The 14126-nt window shown below is 44.1% G+C and overlaps 1 protein-coding gene across 1 annotated transcript; it reads right to left on the bottom strand.

Moving 5' to 3' along the window:
• Positions 1 to 637: 637 nt before the first annotated feature.
• CUNH1orf174 (chromosome unknown C1orf174 homolog) lies at positions 638 to 11035 on the bottom strand. Its single transcript, XM_020975337.2, has 4 exons — positions 10866 to 11035; positions 4495 to 4608; positions 2914 to 3423; positions 638 to 2185 (listed from the first exon to the last, which is right to left on the bottom strand). Exons 1-4 carry the CDS (start codon positions 10878 to 10880, stop codon positions 2081 to 2083), a joined length of 744 nt encoding a protein of 247 aa, XP_020830996.1. The 5' UTR covers positions 10881 to 11035; the 3' UTR covers positions 638 to 2080.
• Positions 11036 to 14126: the final 3091 nt, after the last annotated feature.

Below are 14126 nucleotides of genomic sequence, written 5' to 3'. Positions count from 1 at the left end.
TATTCCTAGGTGTAAAACTAATGTTTTTGTGCACCTTCTCCTTGCTGGTTCCTTGATCTTCCCCCTCCCCAAATACTCCATGAAGTCTGGTCACCCTTGCCTTCCAACCTTTGACCTTGTAGTATTTACCTGGACTACTCCCTCCTTGGGCCCTTGTGTACCTTCCTGGTGACCCTAGTTGTATTACTTTTTGTGCCTTGATTTCCCCAACTAACTTATCCTCGTGGGGCAGAGACGGTATTTTTATCCTCTATGGCACCCAGGCACACCATACACACAATATGCAAATACTGGTTGCCCTAGAAGCTCAAAGGAAGGTCCATATAGATGATTTTGCCTGAAGCCCCCATCTTAAGCCTAGACAAGCATCTTAGCAACTTGGAGCACTTAATCAGAGGCAATGCACATACTTAGCAGGACTGGCTGTGTCTGAAGAACTTAAAACATTCCCAAGTAAACTTGGGTGGAAAAGCACTAGATTCATCCATGAGAACAAATTAACTCTGGGTTAGATTTCAAATGGGGAAAAAAAAACCCCACAATTTTTTGAAAGTGTGGCTATGAACCAACATGATGGATAATGATGTTACCATTTGAAGTTAAAAACTGCAAATGAACAGAGCACCATGCATACACAGTTTTTTCAATATAACTTTTTTATTGGAACACAGCAATAATAACGAGCAGTACTGGTAGATAACATTCTGATTTAATTTTTTTTAAAAAAAGTACATAGAAACTAATAGAGCAAACACAAAATTCTAAAATTTTGAGGCAACTCAATTACCACCAGAGAGGCGTTATGATTAATAGTCAAGTTCATGCAGTAATCTCAAACTGTAAATTATTTTCCCAAGCTTTCATAATATGAATGGATTATAAGCAACATGTCCATGTTATTAAATGTATTGTAGGTTCATTGACCAATAAATCACAGAATTATCTGGAGTAAGAGAAGGTCACATCTCCTAATGGGAAAATGATCAAATTAAAACGAAACTGGCTGCTGGGGAAAAAAATAAGTCAACTAGGGCAAATATTTTGAATGGCATATGAGATGAAGTTGAAAATTTTCTCTTCATTTTAATTTGCTATCAAACTATTCTACAAATGAAGTTGGAGAAGAAATTAGAGTATAGTCAACATTATTTACTATTTTTTGACTTGTAACAACTTACACAAAGATACATTGGACAAAAAGGAAAAAGTCCCCTCAATGCTGAAAAGTAAATGAGGCTCTTTCCTTTTAGGTGGAGATCTACTTTTACTGCAGTCTCCTTCTTTGAGGTTGTTTAATGGGTGCAGGAGCCTTAACACTAGTCAAACCCTTAGGAGAAAGAATTAAGTGCTTGGTCTTTAGTCAAGTAATTGCTCTCTCCATTAATGGGTTAAATATTTTTGGAAGGAATAATACTGTCCACTTAGGGACAAAATTAAAGCTTCTTAAAATGTAATTATAAAAAACAATCTTTTCTAGTGTTTAAGACTTCCTTTGCAAACTTAAAACATCTATAGTAACCACTAGTCTGCATGTATAGGGAAACAACAAAAGTAGAAAAATCACTCAAGGTGAATTTATTAGGTAACCTGCAGGAATCACTCAAATTACCCGAACTGGTAGAACAGAAGCTTGCTCATACACTGTAAAAACAAATTTTAGATGCCATTTTTATATGTATAAATGTGCCATTCTTTCTTAGCCCCACTGGGCTTACTCAAAGCATAATTTATTATAAAAAGTAGTAGACCCACTTTACTAGAAGGTATAGTTGGAGCTGCCACGGTTAAGAACAAAGCAATGCAAAATTTTCTGCCCAATCATCCCCCCAAAGAAAAAATAGGAGCTTTACAACCTGCAAGTTCACCTCAATGAATTTCCCACAGTGGCTTTAGAACCTTATCAACCAGGAATAGCAAAATTACCTTAGCTTACTTTTCAAGCTAGAAAGTTCCCATGGGGAGAGAGTTTATGTTGATACTGACATGTGGCAATTAGAATCATCTGTAATAGCATGACATTGGTAACTGTCCTTAATGTATAAAAAATAGAGATATAATTTTATAACGTTTTATTAAATATCTACATTTCTGCATCATCATCATCATCATCTTTGGCTCTGAAGTGCATTTTTCTGAATTCCCGTCTGCTCATTGAAGGACAAGGTGGAGAAACTGGCGGAAGGTCCTTGAGGAAAAGAGTAAAGATACTGAGTTTGTTAATGAAAATTGTTATTATTTCCAACCAAACTGGCCTCCTTGCTGTTCCCACACAACATTCCACCTAGAATTCCACACTCCCTCCTTGCCTCGACTTCTTACAATCCCTATCAAGCACGGCCTCCTCCACAAAGTCTATTGAACTCCTGCTTCCTGTACACCTCCCACTCCCCAATTACTCTATGTCTCCTCAAGAGAAAGCAAGTTGTGGTCAGGGCTGATTGTCTTTTGTCTCTATGTCAGTAATGGTTAGCACAGTGCCTGGCACATAAACATCTATGGATCTGGAAGTTCCCTTCAATGATGCCAATCCCAACCCACCTATGCTGCCCATGGCCATTAGCTGGCCACAGGTGGTCTACCCAATGTATTAGAGGGGTACCTGGCAGAGTAAAGAAGTTACTTGTTGAGTAAATACATTTCATCCACTTGGACTTATCCTTGCTCTTTTAACCATAACTTGGGAACTCGGGAACACTGGCACCCCATCGAATGCCAAATCTAAGGCTAGAAGGCACCTCCAGCATCCAGCCCTTTCATTGTTACACATAAAGAAAGTAGGCCTCTGTAAGTGGCAGAGCTGGATGTGAACTTGAGGCTGGGGCCTCCGTGTGTAGTAATCTTTCCACTTTAACACACTGCCTGCCTACCCTGTTATTTTTCAAAGGTTAAAGAGAATAAATGACTTATTCTTACTTGCATGAGCTCGACATTTCCAAAGAATCGATTCACTGGCATCGGCTGATTGCTATCTTCATCTAAAAAGATGCTATTGTCTATGTGGGATGGTGTCTTCTGGGGATCTGCCTCTGACCCAGCCTCCCCAAGCAGCACAGCATCATGCTTACACATGTCTTCCTCTACCAGATTTTCTTTATATTTTGAGGGGGCCAAGTCATTTTCAGTCTTTGCTAAGTAACTGTTGCCCACCTCTCTGGAGTGACTGTGATGAGAAAGACCATTCTCATTCCTCTCTATTTGCTGTTCACAAATCTTGGAAGTATTAGCTTCATTACTTGGCGGCAACGCTTTGTGCTCAGCACACTTCAGAGGCTCATTCTCACTTGAGGTTTCAGATGCTGTTTTTGGCAAAGAAGTTTTTTCCTTTTTGGTAGTTAGTTCTTGTAATCCTGACTTGATGAAACCGTCTTTTTCATACTTGAGTGTCTTGGAAGCACGTCTCTCAGTTGCTTTGTGTGATGAAGCCTGTCAAGAAAGTGATCTTAAGGAGAAACCAGTGATGCCCATGAGACCTAAGATTATCTTTTGTTCACTTCACATTAGGGGGCAGAACGGTTTGTTTCAACATCTTAAACAATATGAAAGATATAAATGAACAACTCTAAAAGAGAGTTCTTTTGCTTTAATACTATTATAGAAACACAAATTTAAATCAATGATTGAAAAAGAATTTGGCAAAATACCCAAACTCTACTAGGGTTGTTATACTTCTGGATAATTTACCTAAGCAAGTAGATATGTCTTGCTATATAAACAAACAGAGAAAAGTTATGACTACACTACAATCTTCCTATCTTGGGGGGGGCGTTATCAGATCACAGTTTTAGGATATTTATTAAAGACCCTTCATCTTACAGATTTAAAGAACAGGCCCAGAGAGATGCAGTGTTTCGCCCAATGTCACACAGGTAATTAGAGGTGGGATATGAATCCAGGCCCTCTGACTGCAGCCAGGGCTCTTTCCACTATAACTTGCTGCCTCACAAATTCCACTTTTCTCCTATCTGTTAATTCAGTAATTTTCAAAGGAGGATAACAGACCTGCTGTCATAATTGAAAGTATGTTACAGTAGGTCCCATAATAGTGAGGCCTCCAGTCTAACAAGACAGAAGGGATTAAAGTAACAACTGATTTGGTGGCATTTTCTACTGACTCCCTCTATTCTTTCCAAACAAGGCTATTAGGAATGAACTGTAGAACAAAATACAGTAAAGCTCTCACTGGACCGCACTTTGTGCATTCTGCATCACAGGAAGGATGACAGAGGAGAGGCTGAGGATGTGGGTCCATGACTCATGAACATGACCCCTCACTTAACATTAAGGGTATAAATTGCTGATCAGAGAAAGTGTCTCTTAGGCATCGACTAACAGTTTCATTCACTTTTCCTCTAAGACTACTCTCCTCTTTGGAACTGACAGTCATAAAAATGACTTCACAATGCTGTATCCAAAGAGTGTAAAACAGACAAAATGGGTCTATGGGAAACCAGATTTTAAAGGTGTTCAGACAATGAATGAATGACACCATCTTACCAAACACACTGTTTTTGTAGATTTGGAACCATCTGCTTCTTGAGCCGAGGCAGCTCTGGTTGCTGGGCAGTTTTTGCTCCTTAGGCGTGCTGAAGAGCGCACCCCATCTGCAAGCTAAATCAGACATGGAGAGGTCAGGGAAGCACTGGGGGAGCGTGAGAACACAAGACACAATCAAGGAGTCCAAGGAAGGTAGCAAAACTTGGATTTACGTAGCAAGCATGACTTCTGAAGGACCAAGGGGAGTAAAAAGTACAAAATACAAGCTCTTAAAGCAACTGCTAGGTCATCAAGAAAGGCAAGGGTCCTGTTGTTCATATCCATTTCAAGATAACAACAAGCATTCTAATAGCTGCCTACTACGTGTCAGACACTGCGCTAAGCACTGGGGATAAAAACAATGGCAAAAAGACAGACCCTGCCCTCAGGGAGGTCACTGTCTAATGGGGAGAGACAACCTGCAGACGACTGGGTACATAGAGCACATACACAGGGTAAACTGGGAGTCATCTCAGGCAGGCGGTGAGAACCGTTCTGTAAGTGCAGAGGAGGGGTCTGAGATGGCAGATTTTGAACGGCTTGCAGAAGGAAGGATCTGAATGTCACTGTGAAACCCATTTTTATCTCTGTCCTGGTGTTGGCCCTAGAAGCCCAGAGTGAACTGGAAGATGGCAGCCCGTCAATTAATCAACAAACACTTAACTAAGTATCCAGCACCTACCCGAGTACAAAGAATGAGGGGATCCCTACTCAGGAGTCTGAATCCTAAGAGGAATGTCAGCTATAGCAATCAGAAAACACTGACGGAAAAAGAAACTGGAAGCACAGAAAACATAGTTCAGAAGAATCTTCCTGAAAACAAAAATATCAAATGACTCTTAAACTTAAATGCTTTTAAAATAAATTCAATTTAATAAGTATCTACTAGATGCAAAGCACTGTGCTAGGTGCTGGGGTTACAAAGACAAAAAACAACCTAGTTCCTGCCCTCAAGGAGCTTCCACTCTGCTCTAGGGAAGATTGAGAACGCTGTCCCTTGAAAAGGAGACTACTTCTTATAATTCTAGGAGTTTGGAACTCTTTCTTGATCCTTCACCGTCCTCTTCCAAGAGTCTACCATAAAGAGTTCCAATATACTACTGAGGCATTTTTCAGCGGTGTCTGACTTTCATCACCTCATTGTTTTCTTGGTGAAGATACTGAAATAGTTTGCCATTTCCCCCTCTAGCTCATTTAACAGATGAGGAAACTGAGGCAAAGAGGGTTAAGTGACTTGCCCAGGGTCACAAATCTTGTGTCTGAGGCTGGATTTGAATCCACAAAGAGGAGTCTGCCTGACTCAAGGTCTGCTACTCTATCCACTGCCCCACCTACTTCCCCCTCTTCCAATACATCACACAAGAATCAAAGGTATCTGTGTCTAGGCTAAAACATACATTTGTTCACCAAGTAGGAGGGACTTTAGTTTTTCCTTAAACTTCTATTCAGTAACTAGAACTCTCAACATAAGTTAACATGGAAAAAAAGGCTGAGTTCTTCCAAAGAATGAAAGAACTTATAAATTATATGTAGAAACAGCATTAATTTATTTCATTTTGTCAAATTATTTCAGATCTGGTAAATTTAAGAGCCCCATAAACTTTAAGAGACTGTTCAAGATATTGGGGAAAAGGGGAATTGTAATAAAGCCTTTTGAAATTTTTTTTAAAGGCTAGACTGGAAATAAGGAAAATAAAACCTGAGGAATTAAATGGAGAAACAAAAGGGAAAGGTTATAAGTTGTTTGCAAGACAAGAAGCCAGAAATGGGATGTCAATCTGCTACACAAACATTTGGGAGTAGTGCCTCCCCCCTGAGATCATCTCCAATTTATCCTGTTTATTTCTTGCTGGTACACAGTTGTCTACCCACTAGACAGAGAGGTTCTAAAGCCCTGGTAGGAACTGTCTGGGGTTTTGTTTGTATTCCTGTTACATAGCACGTGTAGTACACGTAGCCTGGCATATATGAAGCACTCCAGAGGTGCTTAATAAATGCTTACTGATTAACTATACTAAGTATTAGAGAAACCCACAAATGGGAGAGGGAGGAATGAATAAGGAGATAGTAAAAAAAAAACCCTGGATCTTTAAATAGATGATTCTTTAACTTTTCCAAATTATCACATGACATGGGTAGAGGAATCCGGAGGATATAGCAAATATTCAGTTCATCAAAAGACTGAAAAAGGAGAGGAAGAAAAAACCCTCGATGTATGGAGGGGCAAGGTAACTGACCACATGACGTGTAGCTCAGAGGGCTTTTAAGAGTTCCTAAGCCACTGTAGATCAAACACACTGCTGGAGTTTACTGAGGACTGTGCTTCCACCTCCTTAAATCATGACATTACAGAATGGTTGGGATGACAACATTCCCTGGCAATGGGCATATGAACACAAACTGATGCCAAGCCTCCATTAACATCTTTTGTCATGAGTAACCATGATAAATATGTTGACCTAAAATATCTAGGTTCCAGTTTCACTTCTAAATCTAAATAATCTTTGTATTTACTGAAGGTTGACCAATAAACAAACATATCAGGGAGCATAAAAACCCTTAACATAAGAGCTACATATCCTCTGTCAGTGTTTTGAAGATAATCTACATGGGTCCAGAGGAGTACTTGCACCTTTAGCCTGGGCTTTTATTATCTATCCAAATGGTATCTTCTTGTCTGATAATTTCAGGGCTTTGGGAGAATACTCCTGGGTGCTTTTGCTAATGACACTGCTAAAGTCTGGGAAAGCAGCCGATTCAAACAAGAAAATCTACTCCCACACAGTCTCTGTTGTGTGTATTTCCCATGTCTCTTTTCTAGGATTCTCTAAGCTGAGTTCCAATCCTTCCTTAGGGATGTTTATTTCCAAATATTACTTCACATCTTATTCTTAGGGGGATCAAAGTGGGCTGACTGGATTTCAACAAGCCAGCTACCTATGATCTTGGAGGCAGATCACTCAATGTCTCAGGCCTCAGTTTTTTCACCTATAAAATGAACGTTAGGCTTGGGATTGCCTGATCTCCAGCGCCCTTCTCAGTTCTATGCTAATTCGGACATATTAGGTTTTCTGTCCTTAGAAGGCAGTGCTCTCCGGACAATGAAAACTGGTTGGAATGACTGCTGATCTTTTAACTTGTACTAGGCATGGCCTCTTGGGCGGTAATACGTTCTTAAATCAGTGAAATCTGTGAGCTCATCAATGCACTTCCTTCAGTGGTAAAGGTGACAACGTATCCCCGCCTTCTCATTCTGGGCAGAGCTTGTCAGGTCTTTGCCATCAATCCTCTGGTCAGGAGGGAGGGTGTATACCCCACCATGCTGGGGGCTACTTTCTAGATCTCTCAACATCACATGGCTAACATGCCCAGGGGAGAGCAGTCTGTCATCATCTCTTGCTTGCCTCCTTTTCCTGTCCCACATCTCTTTGATGGTATCCCGTATGCCACCTCCTGGTAACATGCTGCTGCCTACTCATACCTACCATGTGGGGGGGACCCACAACTTTACCTCTCCAATGGCTGTGGCATTATTCTACGACCCATAGCTCTACTGCATGGTCACATACATTTGTTACAACCTATGCTCAAGCCTCTTAAGGGCTGTTAAGTTCCCAGAGGGCAGGTATCATCTCTTATTATTTAGTATCCCTACACAAAGTATTGTTTGTATAACTAAATTGAAATTTCTCCCATCCTTCTCAACACTTAAATTACTTTATCAGTTAAAAATGGAGATGCCTCTTAGGGAAATTCCTATTTCCAATTCTACGGAAATAATAATACTTAATATTTATTTGGTGCTAAAGTTTATATAGGACTTTGCCCTCAATTACCTTGTGACAAGTAGTTAATAAAACCTTATATTTTTATAAAGAAGGAAACTAGGGTTCAGAAATGTTAAATAATTGATCAATGTCACAGAGCCATGATGTGAATCTTCTGGTTTAAAATCAATGTTCTTTGTATGCTACACTTCTTCCCCTCACTGCTGCCCATCTATAAAGGTCTGGGAGACCAGGCAGGCACTTTGCAGTACAGGTTCTAAGGAAAGAAAAGCAGAGAGTAAAAATATAAAAACTTCAATTCTACCAATATTCACTGAGAGGTTACTATGTGAGAGGCACTGCCAAGGATGCTGAGTACCTAGACAGACAGAAGAGAGAGAAGGTTGGAAAAAAAAAAAGGCCCAGCATGAGAACTGGCATTTACTTAGCTGGAAGGTTTGTTGCTCAGTCGTGTCTGACTCTATGTGACTCCATTGGGGGTTTTCTTGGCAGAGATACTGGAGTGCTTTGCCATTTCCTTTCTCCAGCCTATTTTACAGATGAGGAAACTGAGGCAAACAGGGTTAGGTGACTTGCCCAGGGTCACACAGCTAGGAAGGGTCTGAGACTGGATTTGAACTCAGAAGATGAGTCCTCCTGACTCCAGGGCTGGTACTCTATCCATACTTCACCACCTAGCTGCCCCAAGCTGAAAGGTTTACAGAGACATTATTTGAACCTCACAACAACCATGTGAACAGTAAATACTACAGGCTGTATTTATCTTCATTCTACAGAAGAAATTGAGATGTTAAAAAAAAATATTGAGTGACTTGACCAAGGCCACACATCAGGTGACTGACAGAGAAGGGGTATGAACCTACATTTCTCTGTACTCCAAAACCAGCACTTTATTTACAAGACTCCACTGCCTCTACAGATCACAGATTAAGAGCCAGAAGCAGCTGGGGAGATCATGTAGCCCAAACTTCCGCTTTTTATAAAGAAGTTGAGGAGTAGAGATCATCAGATCACAGATTTAGAATAGAGGGGCTGTTAGAGGCCAGTGAGTTCTACACCCTCATTTATTTTATTTTTTTAATTTTTTTTGCTTTTAAGCAATTGGGGTTAAGTGACTTGCCCAGGGTCACAAAGCTAGTAAGTGTCAAGCGTTTGATCTGAGGCCGGATTTGAACTCAGGTCGTCCTGACTTCAGGGTTGGTGCTCTATCCACTGTGCCACCTCGCTGCCCCTACACCCTCATTTTACATGAAGAACTTGAGGCCTTGAGAAGTTGCTTGAGGTTAAGTATATGATAGCAGATGGGGAGTACATGACAGTAACATGGTTAGTTAAGTGACTTGTCTAAGGCCACACAACAGAATGTGACAGATATTGATCTGATTCAGGTCATCTGTCTTCACATTCAGTCCTCTTTCTACCATATTTTGGGATTACAGTTTTGATTCAATTCAACAAGCATTTAGTTATGTCAGACAGTGTGCAAGCTGTTGGGTACAAAGATAAAAATGAAATCAGCCTCTGAACTCAAAGAGCTAACATTCTACTAGGGGGAAACAACATATACAGATAAACAACAAAGCAAACCCCCCCACAATTTATGTATATGTACATGTGTATGTGTACAGTTGGGTGATTCATTTCGGCTAACCATTTTGGGGTGAGGGTTCAGTCAGTCAATCAGTCACATATCAAGCACCCACTAAGCGCCAGGCACTGTGCTTAGCACCGAGGATACAAAGGAAGGCTCAAGGAGCTCCCAGTCTAATACAGGTCTCCCATAGCTGGATTGGGAAGGAGCAGAATTGAAAAAATTTTCCAAGTCAGGCACCTGGAGAAGAGGGTGCAGACTGGGGAGTTGCAGGAGGAATTCACTACACAAAGCAGGGAAACTGAGGCAAGGATCCACTTCTGGCAGTGTGACCTAAATGTGATGTCATTCCACCTCCTGATGACCACCTTAGGTCCCGAGATGCTTGGAGGGGTGGGCCCCGGACCCCCAAGATCCCAGAGCACTGGGGGGGGGGAGCCCCATGGCCAGGGCAGGTGAGCATCCTCCGTCGGTGCCCTCAGGCATCTGACCCAGCCTGGACAAAGAACCCCCGAAGGGGCAGCCCCTTCTCCGTGGGGCATGGCCTAAACTGATGGATCCGCCCCCATGGAAACACTCAAAACAGGCGTGGCCCGAACCCCGGAATCCGCCCCCTTCTCCGGTCTCCGTGGGCGTGGCCTAGGACGCCACCAGGGCGGCGAGTGGGCGTGGCCTAGCTCCCCTGGGGCGCGCAGCGGGGGTCCTTCGAGGAGTTCGCTGAGGGGGTCCTGGTGGGCGTGGCTTGGGGGAGGGATTCCGGCCCCATACCAGCCTCCGCCACGGAGGAGGGGGACCAGGACAATGGGCTCGCGTCACAGGCCGCGTCCCGGGCGGCGCAGTCCACCTTCCTCGCCCCAGCCCCTCCTGACCCCCGGCCTTCCCGCCCCTACCCCGGTCCGGACGCCGCGGGCCGCCCTCCCACGCCGGGGCCACGGGGGCACCGGTTCCCTCACCTTCCGGCTCCTCATGAGTCTGAGGCGCCGCCGCCACCGCGGCGTCCTCAGCTCCCGGGGCTAACGCTCCCTTGCGCACCTGACCCGCGACCCGGGGAGACACCAGCCCGGGGCCGCCGCCGCGTCCTCCGACGTCTACCGCCGCCTCCGCCAATCAGGAGGCGGTGCCGCCGGGCCACGTGACCCAAACACGTTCAGCCCCGACTGAGAGGAGGAGGTACGGGCTTCACGAGGCCGGGAGGGTGGGCGGGACTTAGCGGCGCGGCACGGGGAGAAGGGCGGAGCTTGCGCGAGGGCACGCGCCGCCATGTTTGTGAGGGGCGCGCGCATGGGCGGCCACCTTGTGTCCGCCATCTTTGAATGGAGTAGGCTGAATCGATAATCAATTATCCACAAACTTGGAGCGATACAAAGACGATGAATGAGACAGAAAGTGACCCAGGGTTCTCAGATAGGTGGTCATGGGGGCATGCATTTAGAGATGGAGGGCGCTTTAGGGGTCATCTGTCCCAATGCTCTTATTTTGCGGATAAGAAAACTGAAGTTAAGTGACTTGCCCAAGGTCACCCTGGTAGAACTGGGATTTGAACTCTAGTCCTTGAGTATCTTGCAGTTTTGGGGGCTGACGGATGGAGAGTTGATATGGACCATGTGGTAACTTGGTTAAAACACAGAATCTCTGGTTTGGAAGAGACCTTAGTGACCGTCTCACCCAACCCTTCCAGCTCATACCTGAAAAACAATTCCTGGGGGCAGCTAGATGGCGCAGTGGATAGAGCACCAGCCCTGAAGTGAGGAGGACCTGAGTTCAAATCCAGCCTCAGATTGACACTTGACACTTACTAGCTGTGTGATCCTGGGCAACTCACTTAACCCCAATTGCCTAAAGAAAAAAAATGAGAATTAAAAAAAAACAAAACTAAAAACCCAATTCCTTCTACAATATAGCGGAAAAGTGGTTAACTTTGTGCGGGCGGCTGCTGGGCGATGTCATGGATCACAGTGGGCGGGGCCTGGCCTCAGGAAGACCTTAATCAAAATCTAGCCTCTAACACTTATTAGCCAAGTGACCTTGGGCAAGTCACTTAACTTCTGTTTGGATCAGTTACCTCATCAGTACAACAGGGATAATAATACTTCCTACCTCCAGAGTTGTTGTGAGGATGAGATATTATGAGGTGATGATTGTAAAGTACTTAGCAAAAGTGTTTGGCACATAGCAAGTGCCCTATCAATATTAGCCAGTGTGTTATTTTTATTATTACTTACCTCCCAGGATAGGTGAGAATCGAAATGAGAGAGTATCTTGAGTTGGGCTTGGAACATAATAAGCACTCTACAGATGTTAGCTATAATTACTGTTATTAGCTTTTACCAATTTAAAGACACTGGCAGAAGGGGAAATAGATGATTAGTCTGGCCTAAGCTGACCTTAATGAGGTCATACTGGCTCTTTGAGATCACCACTTTCTAGATGGTCACTAAACTGTCTCTAATCATTTATTCCAGTATTTTTCCAGAAGCCAAAGGCAAAAGTGCTGCTCTGTAGTGGACATATGCTATTTTCTTCCCTTTTTTGAAAACTGGGAATTTTTCTTCTTCAGTACTCCTCCTCTTCTTCACTTTCTTGAAAGTGTCATTGACAAGAGGTTATCAGTCACCTCTGACAGTTCTTTCCATAGCTGACGATAGGCAGGGTTCATTTGGGCCAAGCAACCTCCTCTCATGCTGTCCCCATGTTTGCTTTGAGTATCACCTCTCTATTAGGTATTTTTTGTTCTCTTTCCAGACAAAAGGGACCAGAATAGGAGTGATAGGATGGGAAAACAGAGGGGAATGGAGGGCTTGGAGCTTTTGGTGAGGATGGCGACTAGATCCAGGAAGCCTGGAGGGCCAGATAAAAAGATGGATTTAACAGCTGTTTATGAAGTGGCCGCTAAGCCCCGAGTTCATGGAGGCTGATCCGGCTATCGGACTGGGAGGCCCGGGTGTTCTGTGGTGCGTCCACACGAGTGTTGAAGGTCCTAAGTATAAAGGCAGTGCTTGGTGAGAAGAGGTCTCGGCTCTGAAATCCTTGCAAAAACAGGGTGAGTGTTCTGGGGTCCACGACTGTGGACGACAGCCAGAGCGAGGCGAAGAGGCTGATCTAACCAGGAGCAGAGAGGTGTGCCTGGGGAGAACGCTTTGTGAGTGAGCGCAGCCCGGCAGGGTCTGGGAGCATCGGCAGGGAGTCGGGCAAAGCACCGGTGATTCCCTTTCTCACGGCTGTGAGAGCTTTCCATCTCTCACGTGGGGTAACAGTGTGGCAGGGGAGAGAACTCTAGACTGACGGGTAAAGGAAGGTTAAAGTCCGAACTCTGTGCCACCCTGGGCAAGTCTTTCCTTTCTATGTCTTCGTTTCGTTATTAGTAGGAAGGGGGATGGACCGCTAGGTGGCGCCATAGTGCACAGAGCACAGGCCGGGAGTCGGGAAAACTCATCTTCCTTAGCTCAAACGTAGCCTCAGACACTTAACAAGCTGGGTGACCCTGGGTAAGTCACTTCACCCTGTTTGCCTCAGTTTCCTCATCTGGAAAATGAGCTGGAGAAGGAAATGACAAACCACTCCAGTGTCTTTGCCAAGAAAACCCCACCTGGGGTCACGAAGAGTATACTTGACTGAAACGACTGAACAAGGAGAAGAGGGGTAGAGAGTCGAGGTAGCACAGAGAGCAGAGATTGGCCATGGAGTCAGGCCAACTTGGGTTCAAATTCTCCCTGTGACCCCTACTAATGGTGTGACCCTGGGCAGCTCATTCAGATATACCGATGCAATCTCGGGACCAGTCTTTATTCTTGGCCCTGGCAAGGGGGCGAGGTTGGCTCTCTGAGGCCTCTTCCAGCTCTGATGTTCTTTGACTTGGATGGTAAATGGAGCTGCACAGTTTTGGGGGCCTGAAATTCACATCCCAGATTTGGAGGCTTTGGGTACAGAAGAATTTCCCTTGCCTCTGACAGTATGCAAATTAGGCAGCTAATATAATTAGTGAGCTTGGCAGAAGTTCTGTCCTGCTCCTGTATGTAAACTAATTCCTCTGTGCCCTGGCTTAAACCTATTTCCTGGTGCCTTGTCCTCATTAGAGCCCTAGAACAGCTGGTCACCTTTACTTTTAATGGAGATCGGTCTCCTGCTGGGATTGAATTGTTTCACATTCCCTTCCTACCTCTGGTTCTCCTCTTGCCCAAACCATCCTGTGTGAGGACAGTGATGTAGGTTGTTAG

Source organism: Phascolarctos cinereus, unplaced genomic scaffold (genome assembly GCF_003287225.1).
Source record: "Phascolarctos cinereus isolate Bilbo 61053 unplaced genomic scaffold, phaCin_HiC Scaffold_726;HRSCAF=1367, whole genome shotgun sequence".
Taxonomy (NCBI): domain Eukaryota; kingdom Metazoa; phylum Chordata; class Mammalia; order Diprotodontia; family Phascolarctidae; genus Phascolarctos; species Phascolarctos cinereus.
Note: the sequence above shows the minus strand (reverse complement) of the source record. Positions and strands in the feature narration are given on the sequence as shown.